The sequence below is a fragment of the Delphinus delphis genome, chromosome 2 (assembly GCF_949987515.2).
Source record: "Delphinus delphis chromosome 2, mDelDel1.2, whole genome shotgun sequence".
Classification (NCBI taxonomy): domain Eukaryota; kingdom Metazoa; phylum Chordata; class Mammalia; order Artiodactyla; family Delphinidae; genus Delphinus; species Delphinus delphis.
Window position 1 is genome coordinate 77,129,707 of NC_082684.1, and position 18,229 is coordinate 77,147,935.

At 40.4% G+C, this 18,229-nt stretch overlaps 1 protein-coding gene and 1 pseudogene across 2 annotated transcripts in view; both read left to right on the forward strand.

The window, feature by feature from the left end:
- Nucleotides 1–18,229, forward strand: part of SLC12A6 (solute carrier family 12 member 6) — an 88,511-nt gene that overhangs the window by 47,668 nt on the left and 22,614 nt on the right. For both annotated transcript variants that reach the window (XM_060004934.1, XM_060004935.1), the window contains exons 3-7: nt 13,750–13,844; nt 14,866–14,997; nt 15,764–15,910; nt 17,291–17,345; nt 17,834–17,964. In XM_060004934.1, coding sequence (XP_059860917.1) covers nt 13,750–13,844; nt 14,866–14,997; nt 15,764–15,910; nt 17,291–17,345; nt 17,834–17,964 — 560 coding nt within the window. The remainder of the gene's footprint in view (nt 1–13,749; nt 13,845–14,865; nt 14,998–15,763; nt 15,911–17,290; nt 17,346–17,833; nt 17,965–18,229) is intronic.
- On the forward strand, nt 3,109–4,396 carry LOC132419644 (retinitis pigmentosa 9 protein pseudogene; annotated as a pseudogene).

Below are 18,229 nucleotides of genomic sequence, written 5' to 3' on the forward strand. Positions count from 1 at the left end.
ATCAGATCTCTTGCAAAACTCAGGGTCAGGCTGAGGAGATGTATAGAAGGGTGAAACTCAGTCATGATAAAGAATTAAGCTGTAGGCTTATGATTTATGAACCCTTATGTGTGTACGTGTGTATAATTTTCAATTTAAAACATTTTAGAAAGCAAGCAAGCAAATGAACAGTGGGCCCTGGCATTTTTACAGTTTTTACCAGACATTCAAGGAAAAACCATTTCACTCTTCTACAGCTTCTCTCAAGGAACAGAAAAACAAGCAAACACTCCCCAACTCAGTTTGAGACTTGCATAACCTTGATACCAAAACTTAACAATGACAGTATGAGAACAGTATAGGCAAATTTTACTTATGAACACAGATACAAATATCCTAAATGAAATATTTGCAATTTGAATCAAGCAATATACAGTTGACCCTTACAATGTGGGTTTGAACTTCACTGGTCCTCTTATACTTGTTTTTTTTTTTTTTTTTTGCGGTACGCGGGCCTCTCACTGTTGTGGCCTCTCCCGTTGCGGAGCACAGGCTCCGGACCCGTAGGCTCGACGGCCATGGCTCACGGGCCTAGCCGCTCCGCGGCATGTGGGATCTTCCCAGACCTGGGCACGAACCCGTGTCCCCTATATCGGCAGGCGGACTCTCAACCACTGCGCCACCAGGGAAGCCCATACTTGTATTTTTTTCAATAGTAAATCCTACAGTACTACACAGTCCCTGGTTGGTTGAACCTGCGGATGTAGAGGAGGAACCTCAGATACGGAGAGTCAACTATAAGTTATACTTCGATTAACCCCCAGCATTATTCAGGGGTCAACTGTATTTTTAAAAATTACTCCTGTGACCAGTTGGGTTTCTGCTAAAAATACATGGTTGGTTTATCATTAAAAGTCAATTTAAAAAAAAATCAATTTATATAATTTAGTATATTAACATATTGAAGGAAAAACATCATATAATTATCTTAATAGATGCAGAAAAAGGATTTGATTTGAAACAATATCCAGTATTTAAATTCATGAGTTCATAAGAAACTGGTCACCATTGGAGTATTCTAGTAAACCAATTTATTATTCTGAGAATCGGTCTAAAAGGAAAGAATGAAGTATTTATCTTGTTTTCAACTATACGAGTGGGCAACCAAATAGTAAATTAGAGGGAATGTCTCTTTATAAAAATATTTCAGCTAATAAATTAAGGAAGAATAACAGAATATCACCATTTTGTAACCCCTCATAAATTAATGAATCTAGGCATTAATCATCAACAGTTGCTAGTATCTCAAAAAGAAAGACAGCCTGATGACATGTACCTCCTGATGGAAGATCAAAATACCACTTTGAAGGTGTTTTCCTCCCTCCCCCATAAAAATACTGAATGTGGCTAAGCCTCTAGACCCAATTACAAATTTATAGGAAATAGAAGAAAACAGAGCAACATGTTAAACAACATCACATGGATGCTCATTAAAATGGAGACCATCAGAAACTTTACTGAACACATGACATAGGTTCTTCAACAAATAAATTGCAAAGAAAAAGAGAAAGCAGTAGACTTAATTGAGAGATACAGCAACCAGTTGTAACATGCCTCTTATTTGGCTTTTTAAATATATATATATATATTTATTTTTGGTTGCATTGGGTCTTCGTTGCTGCATGCGGGCTTTCTCTAGTTGCAGTAAGCGGGGTCTACTCTTTGTTGCGGTGCACGGGCTTCTCATTGCGGTGGCTTCTCTTGTTGCAGAGTACGGGCTCTAGGCACGCGGGCTTCAGTAGTTGTGGCGTGTGGGCTCAGTAGTTGTGGGTCATGGGCTCTAGAGCACAGGCTCAGCAGTTGTGGCGCACGGGCTTAGCTGCTCCGTGACATGTGAGATCTTCCTGGACCAGGGCTTGAATCTGTGTCCCCTGCATTGGCGGGTGGATTCTTAACCACTGCACCACCAGGGTAGCCCTCTTATTTGGCTTTTGATCCAAACTAAAAATCAAAAACATAATTTATAACATTTGAGACAACCTTTCATGTTCACTTAGTCACATAGTTCAGACCCAAACCTGTGCCAAGGGAGATTAAGTACACTTACTGCTCTTGTTCTGCCTAGCTCAGACCAACAAAGGCCATTAGACAAGCTCAGGAGTCTAAGGGAGGAATCTGAGGTTTATCTTAGCTAAGCCCAAGTTGTAGCATAAGTGGTAATTGAAAAAAAGCAACATTATAGAAATAATAGCACCACAACAATAAAATGCTTATAAAGAGCAAGACATTTGGTATACCCTTTTTCAGCTTGCAAAAAAAGTATGCCATAACAAATGGAAATCTGAAATGTTCAATAGAGCCAATGGCACTCCTATCAGGTTTCATTTGAATTGTACAGTGAAACACCAGTAAGTTTCCCAATAATATCAGCATTATATGGTTGGTAAAATGAGAAAAAAGAAGCACAATAGTGACCTGGTGGGCTGTTTAATTCAAAGCATTACTGAGGCCAGTCTCAGTAGGTATCCTCCAAAGGAATCTTAGGATTCTGCATAATTCTAAAACAACCCTAGGATATGGGTTTGGTTTTTAGTTCTTGCAGAGTAAGGGTTATTTGCTATTCAGAAACCAGAATTTCCATTCCACTTGGGATTTCCTGGGGTCATAGTAGTGACCCAGACTTCTGAAGGCTGTACATCGGAAGCAGCGTGATTTCCAAGATATTCAGACCAAGAACTGATCCATGCCCTTCAGTATAACCACTGCTGATTTCATACCTGGTTGATCCATGCCTTTCTGTTGAGAGCTTTGCTCCTTGCCTAGAAAACCCTGACCTTTCCTAATTGAGCAGGAGCTCTATTGGACCCTCCCATTCCAAAACACCACCACAAGTAGACCCTGGGTAAGACAATCTGGAGGGGATTACTGGTTTCATAAATGCATGCAAAATCTCCAGGGACATTCTTCCACCCCCCCCCCCCACACCCCCCAAAATTAAGCAAGCAAGTGGAAGTTGGGCCAGAAACCTCCAGAACCAAAGTGTCTGAAAGTTAGGGTAGTTGCACCTGAAACCTGAGACTAGAGAAGCCCCAAACATAGAGGTTCAGGGGCTGCAGCAAGGGAAGCCAGAGCTGTGAGGAGGTGGCTTAGACCAGCAGGCAGTGGGATGGGGCAGGATGTTTATAAAGTCAGATTTTTATAACAACAATATTATAGTGCTACTGAACAGCAGGGAAGTAGTATGCTGAAGCTGGGCCTCCTTTCCTCCTGTAACCCTCGAGAGGGATGAAGTGCTGTTGAGTCTGGGATATAACACTATTAAATGTCTAAATCAGTGAAGGATGCAGGAAGATGAGCATGGTACTCAGGAATGAAAGACTGTTTAAAGCGAAGCAAAACAAATAGTTGCTGATATTTTAAAAATGAAGTCTTCGCGGCCCCACACGGGGCCGCAATGTCGTCCTGGCCCGGGTGCGACGACTCGGGGGCTGGGGGCACGCGGCGGCCGCAGGAGCCTCCAGAGCAGGAGCTGAGGCGGCGCCGGGAGCAGAAGCGGCGGCAGCTCAAGCACCTGGAGTCCTTTTATGAAAAACCTCCTCCTGGGCTTATCAAGGAAGATGAGACTAAGCCAGAAGACTGTATACCAGATGTCCCAGGCAATGAACATGCCAGGGAATTTGTGGCCCACGCACCAACCAAAGGACTTTGGATGCCACTGGGGAAAGAAGTCAAAGTCATGCAGTGTTGGTGCTGTAAACGATATGGGCACCAAACAGGCGACAAAGAATGCCCTTTTTTTAAATCAAAGGCAACCAAAAGTTAGAACAGTTCAGAGTAGCACATGAAGATCCCATGTATGACATCATAAAAGAGAATAAAAGACATGAAAAGGATGTAAGGATACAACAGTTAAAACAGTTACTGGAGGATTCAACATCAGATGAAGATGGGAGCAGCTCCAGTTCCTCAGAATGTAAAGAGAAACACAAGAAAAAGAAGAAAAAAAAGCATAAGAAAAAGAAGAAAAAACGAAAGCATAAGTCTAAGTCAAATGAGACTTCAGACTCAGAATGACAAGAGCTTGGCTTGTTCAGCACTCTCTTCCCAAAAATCAAACACTGTGGCCAAAGATCAGAGGACTGTGGAATCAGCGAGGAATAGGAGAGAGAAATACCAAGAGAGGAGGAGATTTGGTGTCACAGGTGTGAATTCTCACCTACCTTCCAGTAAAGATGTGACCGCCACAGGAGAGTGAGTTGTATCTTGCCAGGTGCTAGCTCTGGACAGCGGCTGATTTCGGGCTGGAAAGCTTTTCTCATTGTTCTCCTCCCTGCAGATCACTGTGGGTCCTGATTCCTTAGAAATGCCTCTGGTAGGGTGGCCAGACTAAGGGAATCTCTGAGGAATCTCTTCCAGGTGCTGCCACAGCTTCTACCCTCCATGGTGGGGCTACTTAATGCCCTTAGATTTCAGGCTTGACTTTCCTCTGTTGCTAAGGATAAAAGCTCATTATTTTATTTATTTAAAAAATACTCATTTATTTTTGAATCATAATAATGTACTTACATGGTCCAAATTTAAAAGGTATATAAGGGGAATTCCTTGGCTGTCCAGTGGTTAGGACTCGGCGCTTTCACCGCTGTGGCCCAGGTTCAATCCCTGGTCGGGAACTGAGATCCTACAAGCCACGAGGTGCGGTCAAAAAAAAATTATAAAAGGTATATAAGGTTTAATCATGAAAAACTTTCCTCTTCTCTTCCCCAGGTACTGAGTTCCCTTTCCCAATGGCTATCCATTTTACCAGTTTCTTGTGAAGTCATACAGAAACGTTTTGTGTATCACAAGCAAATGTTTTTTCTCTTTTTTAACACAAATACTAGCATACCATACACATTTGTCTGCATTTTTTTTTTCATTTTTTAAATCAGCAGTGTAAAGCATGTTGATCTTTGCTGCACACAGGAGTCTTGAGTTCATAAATCCCTGTCATGTTTGGTGGAGTTTTTTAGGGGGAAGTGCTACCCTATAATAACAATGAACAATCATGTCTATAACTTCCTTAGCGCTTATTGCCATTGTCCCATGATTATTATTATTCCCAGAATAAATTGATTCAGAAAACTTATAAGGGTACAGGAATTACTGTACTGGGTCAGCTACCCACATCCCCAAATCTATCCTCCTCCTGTTGGCTAAGCACAGCCTGCACGAGAACTTCTGGCTTTGACTGCTGCAGCTGAGGCAGCTCAGCAGGTTGGGATTGTGCCTGCATCTAGGAGAGGGCGTCTGTTCTTGCTGAGCCAAAGTGGAGCCAGATTTTGCTCATGAGCAAGCGTCTTCCCTCTCCACCAGGGTCTCTTGCTGTTTTCATCACTCAGGGTCCCAGGAACTCACTGTCCCCACTTCCTGCCTTTTTTCCTAGGTGTTGGATTCCCCCCTCTTTAAAGAATAACCGATGCGGGCCAGGCTGACTCCTTCCCAGTTCTCCTCAGTAACAGCTCCTAGTCTTGGCCTTGGAAAGTTTATCTCAATAACACAATTGGCTGGAATGGCCCAGGACTTGTTCTTCCTGAAAACCCTAAGGCCATTTAATTCAAGCAATGCCTTACACTTATCCTTGGCATTTCTAGCTCAGCATGCAGCAGAAAATTCTCCTTCCAGGCATTTTCTTTCTCCTGCTGGAGTCCCATTCATGATAAACCTATTCTATTACAATATGGAAGAATAATATCAATGATTCTTGAGCTTATGGTGCATTAAAATGACCTGGAGTGCTTGTTAAAACAGATTCCCGTGCCCTACTCCTAGTTTCAGAATTTCTGATTTATTGTACTAATTCTGGAATGGACTGTGGAATTTGCCTTTCTAACAAGTTCCCAAATGATGCTGATGCTGTCAGTTTGGGGACCAGATTTGAAGAACCACTGATCTAAATGTTTAACCTCTTACTAAAGCCTTTCTCCACTTTCTGCTTTAATGAGAATCTCTCCATCCACTGTAGCCCCTGCAAGTTAACTCCTGTCCCTTCTCCCTCACTCCAGGTTTCTCTGTCTTCTATTTCTGGCCTACATTCTGTGGTCCATCAGTTAAGCCTGTTATCTCCCTTGACCTGTGGTTTTTCTGCCCAGCTTACCCAAAAGAACCTCAAACCAAACTCCTCCTCCTCTGCTCTGATTCCCAGAGTGCTGAGCCCATAACGCTGTCAATCAAATTCCTTCATCCTAAAACCTCTTTCCTCAAACTCAGTACTCTCTACTATTAAGGAAGTCAAAAGAAGCCACCAGACCTCCCTTTACCAAGGTATCTTATCAGCCTGCCATCATGGTTGTGGTAGGCGAAATTATAAAACAGCCCCAAGGTTTCCTACCAAACCTGTAGAACTGTTACTTTAAGGGATTTTACTCCCATGATTAGATTATGTTAAAAGATAGTTTGGCCTTTTAACGGTGACTGTTTGGATGATCTGAACCAAATCACATGAGATTTTTTTTTATATAAATTTGTTTTATTTTTATTTATTTTTGGCTGCATTGGGTCTTTGTTGCTGTGTGAAGGCTTTCTCTAATTGCAGCGAGCGGGGGCTGCTCTTCGTTGCGGTGCACGGGCTTCTCATTGCGGTGGCTTCTCTTGTTGCGGAGCACGGGGTCTAGGCGCGCGGGCTTCAGTAGTTGTGGCATGTGGGCTTCAGTAGTTGTGGCTCGCGGGCTGTAGAGCACAGGTTCAGTAGTTGTGGTGCACGGGCTTAGTTGCTCCGCGGCATGTGGGATCTTCCCGGACCAGGGCTCGAACCCGTGTCCCCTGCATTAGCAGGCGGATTCTTAACCACTGCGCTACCAGGGAAGCCCTCACATGAGAATTTTAAAACCAGAGCTTTTTTTCTGACAGGCAGCAAAGTTCCCACAAACCAAACCTCATTGGTTCCCACAGAGGTTTCTGCTCCGGTAAGTTTTGACTCTGTATCTGCCCATCTCTCTAATTTTGGGGTCAGCGGTTTGCCCTGTGACCTCAATTCTCTGCTAGATTTAAGAAGATTTGATGATTAGTTTGTTCAGCTTTTTACTGGTTAGGACAGAGTGAAGACTTCTAATCTCTTTACATGCCAGACCAGAGACTGGAAGTTGATGGATATTGCTTTAAGCCACTACATTTGTGGTAATTAGTGCCTGCCCACGTCTGGAAGATTCTTGAGGGCAGAGACCATCTTGTTTCATGGTGTAGGCTCACCTTCTAACACAGTGCGTCATGCATGATGGTGTTCAGTGGGATTTTATTAAAAGTATGGTTACATTTAAAAAAAAAAAAAGGGGGGCTTCCCTGGTGGCGCAGTGGTTAAGAATCCACCTGCCAATGCAGGGGACACTGGTTCGTGCCCCGGTCTGGGAAGATCCCACATGCCACGGGGCAGCTAGGCCCGTGAGCCATGGCCGCTGAGCCTGTGGGCGCGTCCAGAGCCTTGGCTCCGCAACGGGAGAGGCCACAACAGTGAGAGGCCCGCGTACTGAAAAAAAAAAAAAAAAAAAAGGAGTTAAATAGTAGATTAGTAACAGGTGAAGGGTGTTTGTGAACAAAAAGAAAACTACACCTAGACGTATCTTAATGAAGCTGCAGGACACCTAAGAAAAGATCTTGAAAGCAGCAGAGAAATAAAACAGATCATCAAAGGAACGACAGAATGATAGAATTCTCAACAAACAGATAACAAAACTAATGTCTTAAAGTATTTGCAAAAATTTTATTATCCTAGAATTGTGTTTAGCAAGACACTTGGGATTAAGGGGAAAATACAGACAATTGTAGTTAAGTAAAAGCCAACAACGCTTTCTACCGTGAGGCTTGCTCTAAACTCTTGGTTTTCAACTAGGGACAATTTTGTCCCCCAAGGGATGTTTGGAGACAGTTTTGATTGTCACTATTGGAGATGCTACTGGCTTCTAGTGACTAGAGGCCAAGGATGCCTTTAAACATCCTAAAATGCACTGGACAATCCCCCACAACAAATAATTATATTGTCTGAAATTTCACAGCACTGAGTTTGAGAAACCCTCCTCTAAAGGAATTCTAAAGAATGTACTTCAAGTAAAAGGAAAATGATCCCAGAAGACTAGTATTCTGAAATGTAACAAAGAGTATTGAACAAATGAAATGGTAAATGTGGACCTTGACCCAAGTCAATGTTGTCAGTATGAAATAATTTCAGTGTCTTATTTGTGTAGTTAAAAAAAAAAGACTCCTGGAAATGTCAGATAGTAATATTATGTAAGTCAGGAGGAGAGAGTTGGAACTGACTAAAAGAATAGAAATAGAGTGTGGAAACTCCGAGAGAGGAGAGACAAGAAATGGAATAAGGGAAAACAAACCAGAAAATCCAGAGAGAAAATGAGAATGAATCATAGAGAAAGAAAGCCAAAGAGAAATAAAAAGATGGTAGAGTTCAGTCTGTATATATCAATTGCTAAGGTCCATAGACTTGACTATTAAGAAGACAGATTGTCAAATTTTTAAAAACACAGCTACTTGCTGTTTACAAGAGATCCACCTAAGGCATAAGGACCCAGGAAAAATGGAAAGTTGAGAGACAGAAAAGGACATTTAACCAAAAGACAGCTGGTATAGTTATCATTATCTTTTTCCTTCCATTGTCTTAGGATTTATTCTCCTTTCTAGCCTCTTAAAATAGGTACATGGCTCATAGAATTTTTATTCTTTTTACTTTGCTAATGTAAAATTTTAAAGCAATGACTTTCCTTTGAAGTGCTACTTTTGTTGCATCATACAAGTCTCAATAGGTAGTGTTTTCATTGCTTTCAATTTTTAAGTATTTTAATCTTTGATCCTTGAATTGTTAAGCAGTGTGTGGGGTTTTTTTTAAATTTCTAACTTCGCAACGTTTTTAAATTTATTTTTTTGTAATTAAATTCTAACTCGTTGTTATACACCAAGATCATGGCTTATATTATACTTGTTTGAAATTTGTTCAGTCTTCAAGATCTAGTACATGATAACTTTCCATATGTAAATTTTCCACGTATGTTTGATTAAAATGTATAGTCTCTAATTTTGCATGCCGAATGCTCTCTCTGTTAAGGCCAAGGTTATTCATTGTGTTATTCAGATTTCTTTACCTTTGCTATTTTGTCTGCTTCATCTATCAATTATTGAGAAAAGTATGCTAAAAACCTCCCTGTGTGATGGTAGATTTATTAATTTCTTGGTATAATTCTGTCCCTTTTGCCTCAAATATTTTGAGGCATGGATGGATTGGTGGGTGGACGAATGGATGGGTGGGTGGATATGGTAGGCAGCATTTCTCCCTGTGTGATGGTAGATTTATTAATTTCTTGGTATAATTCTGTCCCTTTCGCCTCAGATATTTTGAGGCATGGATGGATTGGTGGGTGGACGAATGGATGGATGGGTGGATGAATGGATGGATGGGTGGACGAATGGATGGATGGGTGGACGAATGGATGGGTGGGTGGATACGGTAGGCAGCATTTTTTTTTGGCTGCGCCTCGGCTTGCAGGATCTCAGTTCCCTGACCAGGGATTGAACCCAGGCCACACCAGTGAAAGTGCCAAATCCTAACCACTAGACTGCCAGGGAACTCCCTAGGCAGCCTTTTAGACTGACTCTGTTGATCCTTTCTTCCTGGTATTCATGCCCTGTGTAATCCTCTCTCCTTTGCGTGAGGGCTGGACTTTATGACTCCTTCTAATGATTAGAATATGGCAAAAGTGACGTCATTTTCAAAAAGACTGTGACATCTGTCTTGTACTCCCTCTCTGGCTCTTTGATGGCTTGCTTTGAGGGAATCCAGCTGCCATGCTATAAGCTGCCCTATGGAAAGTCCCATGTGGCAAGGAACTGAGAAAGGCCCTTGACCAACAGCCTGAAAAAACTGATTCCTGCCAACTATGTAAGTAAGGTTGGACGAGGATCTTCCCCAGGCCTTCCAATGAGACCACAGCCATGACAGGAGACTGAAGCAGAGGACCCTGCTAAGCCATGCGCATATTCCTAGCTCCCACTAACTGAGATGATAAGTATGTGTTGTTTAAGCCACTAAACTTAAGAGTAATTTGTTACACAGAAAGAGATAACTATAAACAATAGATGTATGTTTAAAATTTATATACTTTCTTAGTGAATTAAGTCTTCTGTTATATGGTTATCCTCTCATCCCTAATAAAGTTTTTCTCAAAGAAAAATTTATCTGCTAATAATAAAATTGTGTCAGCTTTATTTTGGTTAGTATTTGCCTGATATATCTCTTTCCTTTACTTTCAGCCTTTGTGTGTGCATATTATGTTTCTTGTAAACACTATATGCCTGGATTTTGTTGTTTAATCCAGTGTGTCAATCTTCATGTTTTAACTTGTAAATCTTGTCTGTTTGCCTTATTATAATTATTGGTATTATTGATATATTTGAACTATTCTGTCACCCTAAGTTGTTTGCAGTTTTTTCCACTTTTTGTTTCTTTTTTAATCCCTTACTTAAGAAAAAATGATGTCTATACCCCTGTCCCCCCCAATAAGGGAAATAACATTAATACACTCTCACATCACTCTCTCCTCGGCCCCAGCCCCCATGGTGGTGGTGTTATGTAGAATAGGTCGGTGGCAAAAGGAGGGACTACTCAATAAATGGATTCGGAAGAGCCATCCATTTGCTAACTACATGATCTGACTTCTTCCTGTCTCTCCAACCACTCTGTCCTTTCCTAGCTCTATTTCAGCCATGTTATCTATTTTGTTTTATGAATCCATTAAGATTGTTTCTGCTTTAGGCTCTTTTAAAATTGCTGTCCCTCTGCCTGAAAGGCAGGTTTTTCCTGACCACCCTGTGCCAAGGGTATGCTGCAGCCCGCTAGCTCGTACCAGCTCATGAGAGCCAATTACATGCATCTCTCCCCAAAACCACGTTCAGTGACTTCACATTAGTAGTTTGAAATTAGCATGTGTAAGTATTTGCACCACAGAAATTGGCAAATACTATAAATCAGTATATATGTTTTTTAATTCTGGAGAGCCTGCTTACCAGCACCCTAAAGATCTTACCGAAAGTTGTTTGTTCTTCCCATCCCCAGTCATAATCTATCCCAGTACATGGTTCATTTTCTTCACGGAACTTATCACTTTTTTTTTTTTTTTGCGGTACGCGGGCCTCTCACAGTTGTGGCCTCACCCGTTGCGAAGCACAGGCTCCGAACGCGCAGGCTCAGCGGCCATGGCTCACGGGCCCAGCCGCTCTCCGGCATGTGGGATCTTCCCGGACCGGGGCACGAACCCATGTCCCCTGCATCGGCAGGCGGACTCTCAACCACTGCGCCACCAGGGAAGCCCAATTATTATTATTTTTTTTTCCACTTTTTTAAAAGTTATTTTCTGTCTTCTGTGACTTCAGTAAACGCACAATGAAAGTACAGTCTTTAACTACCTTGTCTACTGTTGTGGTGCCCAACATATGAGAACTTAATACTTATCGAATTAATTGAATAAATGAATTATTCAAAAGTGGTGATAATTTTTAGCTGTGCCATTCTCTTTAGAATTTTCTGGAAGCATTAGAGAGGAAAATAATTGCATTTCTTTTTATGGCTTTTTATTATGGGAATTACCAGAGGTACAGAAAAGTAAATAGAATAGCATAATAAACCTCCGTGAACCCACCACCCAGTTTCAGCAATGTTGCAGATCTGTTTTCAAGCCCCCACCAAATTTTTTCCCAGAATATTTTAAAAAAAATTCCAGACATCATATGATTTTACTTACCCATTTTTAAAAAAATAACCATTCCATATTCATATTCCTCTGACTGTTTCCTGACGTTTGTTTTGAGTCAGGATTCTAACAAGTTTCACACCTTGCAATTGATGTGGTATGTCATCTTAAGTCTCTTAATTTATGAGTTCGCCTGTTTTCGTTTATGCCATTTATTTGTTGACAAAATCAGATTATTTGTCATGTGGAGTCTTCCACATTCTGAATTTGATGACCACATCTTTGTGGTGATGTTTAATATGTGCCTCCTTTTTTTTTCTGTGAACTGGTAGTTACATTTAGAGGCTTGGTGAGATTCAGCTTCCATTCTTTGGGTAAGAGTACATCATAAGTTGCACAGTGTATTTTTCATTGTATTTCATTAGAAGATTGTGTTGTCCCACTTTTAGTGATGTTAAGATTGATCACTGAGTTCCAGGTTGATCAGTGGGTTCCAGATTGATTAGTGGGTTATGCCTCAGCTTTTCACCTAATGGTTTTAGCAACCGTTGATGATCACTGCTCATAACCATTATTTTATTAGGGGTTGAAAACTGGTGATTTTTTTCTAATTATATCATTCCATCTGCATTTATTCGCCAGAATGTTTCTATAATGAAGAAAATTTCTTTAACTAGTTACTGTGAAATACAGTTGGTACAGGAAAGACAGGATAATTGCTTAATTCTTTACATTTATTATTTTTCAGACTTCGATGTTGTTTCCATAGCAACTCTGCGAAGGGGACTAGTTGTTTTTTTTTTGCGGTACGCGGGCCTCTCACTGTTATGGCCTCTCCCCTTGCGGAGCACAGGCTCCGGACGCGCAGGCTCAGCGGCCATGGCTCACGGGCCCAGCCGCCCCCTGGTATGTGGGATCTTCCTGGACCAGGGCACGAACCCGTGTCCCCTGCATCGGCAGGCGGACTCTCAACCACTGCGCCACCAGGGAAGACCTCATTGCATTATATATTTTTAATGTTCACATTATCCCATTTTTAGCCAGTGAGAACCCCTTCAGATTGGCTCTTCTGTCCTTTGACATGACTCAGTTATTTTGATAGCTTGTTGGCTATTTCCCAAGCTCATCTTACATATTTAAGGTTATAGGACTTTCAATTAATTTCTTTAATTTTTGTATTGACCTCTGTTTCTTCAATATTTAAAATCTTAGGGTTTTGGTGGGGGTTTGTTTTTGGACCGCACCGCGCAGCATTCGGGATCTTAGTTCCCCGACCAGGAATCAAGCCCATGCCCTCTACAGTGGAAGCGCGGAATCTTAACTGGTGTACCACCAGCGAGGTCCCTAAAATCTTAGTTTTTAATGACATTTACACAATTTTTAAAATTTTCTCTCTTTCTCTTCTGCCAGACAATTAGAACTATGTAACTTTTACAATAAAGAACCAAAGTTAAGAAAGCACTCAAACAACAGAAACTCTACTGTTTTAGGGAACCCAACCTCACTCTCTTTTTTTTTTTTTTCCTCATAGCAGGTTCACCAAATTCTTGTGGGGTGCCTCTTTTAACATAAAAAGATAGGTGGCAAATGTTTGTACAAAAATGTCATTTATAAAAGGTCAGATAGCCCTGAAGGCAGAGGGCTTTTATTGCCGTTATCCACAGCAACAGTGTGGAAAGTAGCCCTTGTCTAGCACAGTGTTGTACACTGAGCAGGTACTCAGTGACTATTATTTTTTCATCCTAGATTTGGGTGACATTAAGAGTAGGGTCTCTATAGGCTAGGATCTTAAACAAATAGTGTTTCTAGAGGTCTTCATATTGTTAAGAAAAGGAATGACCCATGTTTACTTCTTAGAAATTTGCTTTTGCTCCTGTTCAAGAGGGAGTCACATTCTCCAAGCAGTGCTGATTGAGTTCTGCCATTCTCAGATGAAAATCTGAATATGAAAATGGGTTCTGTTATTACAGGGGGAACATGCAGTTATTTGGTGCTGATGCTTCTTCAGTACCAATGAGAAACTAACTTGATTTACATTTTTTTCCAGATGATGGACATAAGAAAGCTCGAAATGCTTATCTTAACAATTCCAATTATGAAGAAGGAGATGAATATTTTGATAAAAATTTGGCACTCTTTGAGGTAATATTTGGGAGAAAACTAGGGCAGAGATTTCAGGAACAGAAATTTTAAGATCGCTGTTTTCCACCCCATTTAGTTTTAAAATAGTGCAGGTTGGATAATTTAATAACTAACTGTTAAAATACAGTACTTACTATAGCTTGTCACTGTAGTTGATTTAATCTATATAATCTAATTATTGCTAATTAATGAATAACCATTTAGTCAAATTTCTATGAAATAAAGAGGAATGTTGACATCACAGGCATGTGGAGAACCTTGCTGTCTAATTTAACTAGTATTTAAATCTCTGTGTTGTAATAATCTACTAACTGCAAAAATTTTTCAACTCTGTGTTTGGGATGAATGTCATTTACCTTAGAACTACTAACCAAAAATAAGGGTAGGAAGCAGGCTGCTGGATTAAGAGGACCTGAATGTCTCATCTGACTAAGGTAGCATGGACTCTGAGGGGATCTGTGTCCTGGTTGTTGAAAGGAGCCTGGTTTAGTCCAGCACTGCATTGTCTTACATTGGACAGTGATTCAAGTGCCACTTTCCTCAGTGTTCCTACTTTTTAAATGATATTTTCTCTTAACTTTCTTCAACAAAAGTTCTGAGGTGAATATTTGGTTCAGTCACAAAAGATTTGCATTGACCTGGCCATGCTTGGGGCTATAAGTAATAGCTATAAATGTTAGTAGACTGTTAGTAGTACTGTAGTTAAAGATTATGTTATCAGTGTTCTTTATGAGGTTACAGTTGTCTGTAGGGGCCAGTGTGGTTTTGTGTTTTCTGTAAAGTTAAGCTATTAGAAAGAATCATAAAGCTTTTCATTTAAGAATTTTATAAGAATGTGTGTAGCCCTGATTATATATTATAATATGGGAGGAGAATAAAGTCTCATTGATAAATTGTCTTAAAATGTTTACCTGTGAAATTTTTTCTTATTTACTTTGCAGTTTTCTGGTAGAGGGATCATTCTGATGCTTATTCCCAGTGTTCTTCAGTATTTCTTTCTTTCTTATTTCTGGCTCTATAGGAAGAAATGGACACCAGACCAAAGGTGTCTTCTCTCCTCAGCCGCTTGGCCAATTACACTAACCTGACACAAGGAGCAAAGGAACATGAAGAGGCAGAGAACATCACTGAAGGGAAAAAGAAGCCCACCAAGGTGAGGCCTTGGAATAACAAGGACAAATAAAAAGAGCCCCATATACAAGAAAGGAGGAAATGTCCAGGGCATCACTCTGTGCTCAAGAACTACTGAACGCTTGGTATATGCCAGGCACGTGAGGGAGTGAGCTGTGTAATTAGTAGTTGGGAGACAGGCATTCTGGGGAGATGGAATAGCACTTCAAAAGAAAAGTGTCCACACCCATCTACTGATGCCATCTTTCTGTTGTGAAGCTGTTGGGTTTTTCAAAGACCAAATATCAGTTTTTCTCAACATGAAAATATGGAAGAATATTACAAGTAAGCTTTCTGGTTGTTCAGGAGTAAAACGACCCTCAGATATATTTTATCAACTACGTTTACCAACTACTATGAAAGATTTATGCCAAATTCTGAAGGAATTCCATCAAATCATTATCCTTTTTTTTTTTTTAAAGAAAAAGCTATTGGCCTGAAGAACAGAAAATTTTAAGTTGTTGGGGATGCACTTAAAAGTTTATCTGTGATCAGATGCTTATGTAAAAATATGTGGAGAGCTATGTAAAGTTAAAATGTATATCTCTAGGAATAATAAAAAGTATGGTGATAAACATTTGTTAAGATGGAGATTTTATGTGCCTATTTAAAAATACTGCTTAAACATATCATCTCTGCTTTGCAATTAAAATGATAGGGTACGAGTTTTTATATAAAAGTAAAGGGATGAATCATCTCTTCTAGATGGCTACATGATTTTTTTCTTTTGTCAACATCTTTCTTTCCAGACCCCCCAGATGGGTACTTTCATGGGTGTTTACCTCCCATGTCTACAAAATATTTTTGGAGTGATCCTGTTTCTACGCCTTACATGGGTGGTGGGCACAGCTGGAGTTCTGCAGGCCTTTGCAATTGTCCTTATCTGCTGCTGTTGTGTAAGTCCTGAGTTGGCCCCTGAAGATCACCTGGAACATTGCAAGAGCTCAAGAGTATCATGCTTAACCTATTTGGGCATAAAAGAAAGAATACGTACTGGGGAAAGACTCATGATCTCAACAGGGGAGATTATTTTGATACTAAAATCTAAAGGATTTTCAGTTTTTTAGTGTCAGTTATTCACTGCTTATATCTGTAATATGATGTACTCAAAATTACAAGGAAAGACTTCTGTAGGAAGTAGAAGATACAGTCCCTGACTTCAAAAAATTCAGAATACAAACGATTTGAACTCGATAACACTAGTGTTGTGACAGAAAATATGTTAGAAAATGTGATGTGCTACTCCAGTGTGGTACCAATAAACAAAGCTGGTTGTTGTTTGGGGGTAAGAGGTATTCGTTTTGTTTTGTAGTCTCATCTGTTATCCCTTCCCCAGAAATGGGGGTGTTCTTTCCAGTTCTTCTTTCCATTATACTGAGAACGTTCTGGTCTTCCTTTAATTTAAACTCCTCTTATCTGTGTATCCCAGCCACATCTCTCAATTTTATTGTAAGTTGATAGATTATTATAAAAATTTTTATTTTGTTATTAAGCCGTCTACGGACCTCTTTTATTACTATCACCATTATACACTCCCTGTGCTCAACTGAGTGCCATGTAACGCAGGGTAAGCGGACATAATCCATATCATTAATAACTTAATGGTACCACCATTTTTTTCCCCCGTTTCTTAGTCTTGAAACTTCAGGGCCCTATTTGGCTCCTTGATTGCCTCTCATATCTCATCAGCTATCAAAGCCAGTCAGGTCTCCCTCTGAAATCTCTTTTGTTCAACGCTGTCTTTATATTCCCACTTCTACCACTGCAGTCCTTACCTCTCACTGAACTACCACAATAGCCTACTAACAAGTCACTCTGCCTCCATCTACTTCCTATCTTCAGTCCATTCTGTACTCTGCTGCTATCAGGTAACGTTTTTAAAATACAGTTCTCATGATCTCAGAAGTCTTCGGTGGTTCCCCTTCTTACTGAATATTATTCTTGTTATTGTAGCCGGTCTTTAGTCAGTTTCCAATCTGTTTACCAAGTTTTTAACTAGGAGACCAGGGTGAGATCAGTGGTTCTTGATAGCACCTAACCTACTGATTACGATGTAGGAGTGTTTTAACAGAGTACCCAAGACACCAGTAGTGTGACTAGTGTAGCGTGTTGAAGCACATCTCATTTGCATACCATTTGGTATGACAGGCAACTCCCTCCATAAAAGTAGGTAGAATTAAATATTTGATAAGTGCTCTGAGGTCCACAGATGGGGAAGTAGTACAGAAATGTCGTCTTTATACAGTAACAGTCTTCTCCTTTCTCTTTCTTTACAGACAATGTTGACTGCTATCTCCATGAGTGCCATTGCCACTAATGGAGTGGTGCCAGGTCAGTAGCTAAGGCTGGATTTCGGGGATTGTCATTGATTACTGTATATTTCTACTATAAAGCCAGAGGTGCAAACTTCCAAGGCACAGGATACTATTTAGTTAGTGGCCACAGGCACTAACACTATTTGACTTCAGAATACCTTCTTTTAAAACTCTCTGTATGTTTTAAGCTAGAATCCGTAATTTCTACTGCATTCTTAGCTTCTTTTACTTAGAATATATATTTTATTCATCTATCTCATGCCTGTAGTAAATATCCTCTGATATTTTTCTAAGTAATACTGACAAATTGTGCTGATTTATGTGGAACATTAGATGTGCAGTATGCAGGTTTCATCTTTTACTCCCTACCAGGAAATCTACTTTTTATCATATTCAGGGTTTTCAAAAAGCCTGAAACATTTATCCTTTTTTACGACTTGTTTACATTCCTGTTACTTACCTACTTTTTTTTTTATCCTGTTCACCTTCTGTTTTGCCTTTTAGCTGGGGGCTCATACTTTATGATTTCCCGAGCACTGGGCCCAGAGTTTGGTGGGGCTGTTGGCCTCTGCTTTTATCTTGGTACCACATTTGCAGCAGCCATGTATATCCTTGGTGCCATTGAAATTTTTCTGGTGAGTAATGACTTAATTGTGGTCTAAAGTATAGAAAAGATATAGATTTGGATTTATTTTGCCATTGGATATCAAAGCTTCTGAGAAATCGGCTACAGGAATCAATCAAGTGATTGACTGCTCACCTGTTATTCACCTTGTACTGTGAATATGAGTGAGAAAGGTTGAGGGTATCTTTTGCCTGCCTACTCCTTCCCCTCCACCCAATCACCAGCACCCTGCCACCTCAACCAAAAAGTTAAAGTCTCAGAGGCAAGACTTGGGC